Raw genomic sequence first — 4,649 nt, forward strand, 5'->3', positions numbered from 1 at the left:
TTTAAAAAAGAATTTTTGGATTTTTCCATTTATTTTGCATTTTAAAATTTTTTTTAGATTTGATCTCACGGTCTCACAAAATTAGAATGGTCTCAAATGAACCTGAACCTATATATATATATATATATATATATATATATATATATATATATATATATATATATATATATATATATATATATATATATATATATATATATATATATATATATATATATATATGCGAGGTGCCAATGCAAACGAACCAGGTTGGATTTACCATACGGTGGCAACATACAAAGAAGGTAACTCCATTACTTTTAGTTGTTTTTTTTTTTTCAATCTATTTTTCTTTAGTCGCATATACTACAACCAGTTTAATTTTAACCTATTCATAACAGAGGAAATTAAGCTAGAATTTTGAATGGCAACTAGTGATGTGGAGCTTCAAATAGAAGACAGGATTGGGCGTACAGTACTTCAAGAACTACGTGACGATAAAGAAAAAGCACCGGATCTTGGCAATGGTGGTCTACCATTAATATTCATGGTTCCTAGTGTGTTCCGAGATCTCAGCCCAAAATGTTTTCAGCCTAGGATGGTCTCTATTGGACCTCTTCACAAACAAGACAAACATTTGAATGAATTTGAAGTTAAAAAAACGACTTATGTTCATCGTTTTTTGTATAGTTTAGGTACCACCCCCGACCAAATGTTAGAAGACTGTGTGCTGAAGGTGAGTAGTAAGTTGAAATTCATTAAATCATGTTACGCCGAGTCAACTATCTACAACGACTTAGACCTTACTAAAATGATGGTGATAGATGCTTGTTTCATACTTTATTTCATTCATAACCACACAGAACGTTATGGACCATTTCCGATAAACATGTTGCTTACCCCATCGATAACTTTGGACTTGCTGCTGTTAGAAAACCAAATCCCGTTTTTTGTTCTTAAAGACATCTTCGAGTCTACTATTCTGAAATATAATGCGACCACCTCTCTTAGTTTATATATGCATAAACTTCTCATATCTTACAATATTCTTGAAGATAATTTTGTACGTCGTAATGTAAGCCTAGACAGAAATCATGACCATATTCTTGGCCTTCTACACAAATATTTCCACCCTGTGAATAATATCCGATCCTGGGATTATACGAACCCAAAGAGGCACTCAGCCATGGAACTGGATAGGGCAGGGGTTAGCTTTATGTCTTATGAAGATGATAATTGGGCATTGGCCATGAAAGTGGAATATTTACCTAGGTTTTCATGGTTCCCATGGTTTTGGAATAAGCCTACTTTGAGGATGCCAAAACTTATTGTTGATGATAGAACTGAACTGTTTTTAAGGAACCTTATTATATACGAGCAGTCTTCTTTAGTTCCTAAGTACGTTACAACTTATGCTTGGGCGATTGGTATGCTTATAGAAACTCCAGAGGATGTTGCGAAGTTGGCAAAATCAGAGGTTTTAGTTACAGTAAGTTCGGACCAGAACGCTAGAAATTTAATAAATAACATATGCAAAGAAGTTTTGTATGGGGATTTCTTTTATCATCAACAATGGCAAGAATTGGATGACTATTACAATAGTTACTGGCCGAATGCTATTGCAGGGTTGAAGCGAACATATTTCAGTAGTCCATGGAATATGATTGCTCTATTTGCTGGAATCGTTTTGTTTGTTCTTACTGTGGTTCAGACTATCTTTGCTGTAATGGCCGAAAATCCGTAATTGTAATTAATCATTAGATTTTTTATTGGTTTTTTCTGCGTTTGTTGTTGACGGTTTACTTCTATGTTTTTTTTTCCGTTGTCTTCATGTATCAATATTAAGTTTGTCGGTTTTCATTATATTGTTCCAGTCCGACTTCCGTATTTTGTTTAAAGGGATAATTGTTTATTTGTTTTTCTAATTTGTGAAACATTTTTATTTTCTATAGAGAATATTTAACGCGAGAAACCTTTGAACAAGTAAATTTTGAGAAAGCTGATTACGGACTTCCAGCAGATAAGGATTCAAAGGTTGATTTTTTTTTTTTTTTTGTTAAAAGGCAATCTAAATCACTCATATTCTAGACCTAAAATGATTTATATTTTCACAATATAACTTAAGAATTGATATGGAAGGATAATGAAACCTGGAATAGATTGAATTGTGGCCTTATAAAACCTGAAAGAAAAGAATTCCATGGGAAAGTTATGTACATTTACAGGCCTCAATTGAACATTTCTTTGAATTGTTGGTTGTAACACCGTTTTCAACTTACTTCCATTTTTTCCTTTTAAAATAAATTAAAAAATTAGATAAATAGTGTTTTATCTCCGATCTTATTTAATTTTTTACTTATATATATTCTATTCTTCTAACTTATATAAATTATAAAACATACTCTTTTTATTAATTTGGTTTTAATAAATATATAATCTATACTTTTTTCATTACAATAATATTAAATAAATAATATTATATTTATAATACGTATGTAATTATAACCTTTTGTAAAATACGTTGTTATGTTTTATGATTTTAAATATCTATTTAAATTTTAATATGAATTTGTTAAACAAAAAAGAAACTTTAAATTCATAATTAATTAATATAATTTAATATATAACACAATATTATAAGTATTAAATATTACATTTAAATAACAATTAGTAGATAAAAAACCAGAAATATATAAATATATAAAACAAGGGAGTAAAACCGACAACTCAAAGTTAATCCCCATTTTGGGGGAAATGAATAGTATAACACCAAATATGGTGTTATACTATTCATTTTCCCCAAAATGGGGGAATAAATGGAGTAGGCTTGGAGAGGAATAGGGAAAAAATGGAAAATAAAAGTGAGTTGAACTATCTAGGAAATTTCAGTCCACTTTGTAGAAAAATATTTTTATGATGAGATTTTTTGACTGGAATGGTGGTTTAGTAATAAATATCCTTTCCCCCTGTCATATTTAGAAATTAAAAGTTTTGATGTTTAGGAGTTTAATAAGGATACCAAGTTGATATAATGAGTCGACAGCTGTGTGTTCATTCTTTTCCGCAAACTAGAATCAACATTGCATAGCAACCCAAAGTATAGTCTAAGGTGTTCATCGGTGTTGATTAAGCTATGAAACTTCTCATCCATGTAGCCACTACATTTATAATCAAAGCTAAGTAGCTACCCATCATTAAAGTGAAATGCATCTAACTATATATATATATATATATATATATATATATATATATATATATATATATATATATATATATATATATATATATATATATATATATATATATATATATATATATATAGGCTTAGGTTATTGTATCCTAACTAATTATTGTGTGGATGTAGAAATGATCGTGGATAATTCATTTTAGTTATTTTAAGAAAGGCATTTATCTATATTATTAAATTAAAAAAAATAAAAAGAATATTACCATTTAATTAAAACAAATGTAAAAATGTACATTTGCATTACTTTCAAATTAGGAAGCACATATTTAAAAATGAAATTTTCAAATTTTAAGAGATTTTTTATTATATTAATTTTGAATTCTGAATTTTTTTAATTAATTTAATTTTAATTCTGTTAGAAATGTTATTCTGTGAGAATGATGAATGTTATTCTATTAGAATATTAATGAGTTAACTATGAATTGTTAATCGATTTGTGATGAATTAAGAGAAAACAAAAAAATGACTATATTACCCCTCCTTTTACTCACATTGCTATTAAGGGTGGAAGTGACAGTGCATTGCTATACAGGGATGCCTCTCCATTCATAAAACTCATTCCAACTACTTAATTTGTTTGATAACTAGGTGTGAGACCCATGTATTACATGAGTTTATTTTTAAAAAAAATGTGAAATTTTAAAATTTTGAAAATTTTGAATTTGTAAGAAAAATGAGAATTTTTTTGAATTATTAAAATTAATGAGGTTTTAATGTATTGAATACATTACATATATACCATTTTTAATAAATACCTTACATATATATTACCTTACAAATTAAATGTGAAATTTTAATTTAATAAAATGAAAAATACAATAAAATGACAAGTGGAAAATAGAAAATTTAAAAATTCTACAAAATGTCATGTGTCCAAATAAATGAGAAGAGGACATGTGGCAAAAAACCTTCATTTATTAGAATAGATATGGACAAAGGCCCTGCATTTTGCAGTTTGTGTAGAGTAGCTTTCAGAAGTAAGTATAAATGATCTGAAACTACGCCAATGAAAATTTAAAACAGTACCTTTACAAGGGCATAATTTACTTGAAAGATTCCAGCCCTTGTCATACCTTCCAATTAAATAAATAAACAATGAGATCCCATGTGTATTTAATCATAGGTGTATTGAAACATCAGGAGAAAAGAAGGATAAAAAAGGAACATCAAATGATCCAAGGAAGGAACTGAAGCCCCATAGCTACATTCGCATATCCAGAATCCTACACAGTGGATTCCCTGTTTATCCAAGAAGGAGCATCTAGTCTCCACCTTTCCACAAACCTGCAACACTTCAGTCAAGTAAAATTATATATAAAATATGTATAGATTGTGAAATTATAAACAACAAAGAATTAACCACAGAACCAGTGAAACTGATGAGACACAATTGAACCATCCCTGCCAGCTGGACTCAAATAGC

The 4,649-nt window shown here is 28.8% G+C and overlaps 1 protein-coding gene across 1 annotated transcript; it reads left to right on the top strand.

Annotated features, from left to right (window-relative positions):
* Positions 1-244: 244 nt before the first annotated feature.
* Positions 245-1,859, top strand: LOC145090337 (UPF0481 protein At3g47200-like). The gene is made up of 2 exons (XM_079028606.1): positions 245-284; positions 381-1,859. Exon 2 carries the CDS (start codon positions 404-406, stop codon positions 1,721-1,723), a length of 1,320 nt encoding a protein of 439 aa, XP_078884732.1. The 5' UTR covers positions 245-284; positions 381-403; the 3' UTR covers positions 1,724-1,859.
* The last annotated feature ends 2,790 nt before the right edge of the window (positions 1,860-4,649 follow it).

Source organism: Lactuca serriola, chromosome 2 (genome assembly GCF_051521515.1).
Source record: "Lactuca serriola cultivar US96UC23 chromosome 2, Lser_US96UC23_V15, whole genome shotgun sequence".
NCBI classification, from domain to species: Eukaryota; Viridiplantae; Streptophyta; class Magnoliopsida; order Asterales; family Asteraceae; genus Lactuca; species Lactuca serriola.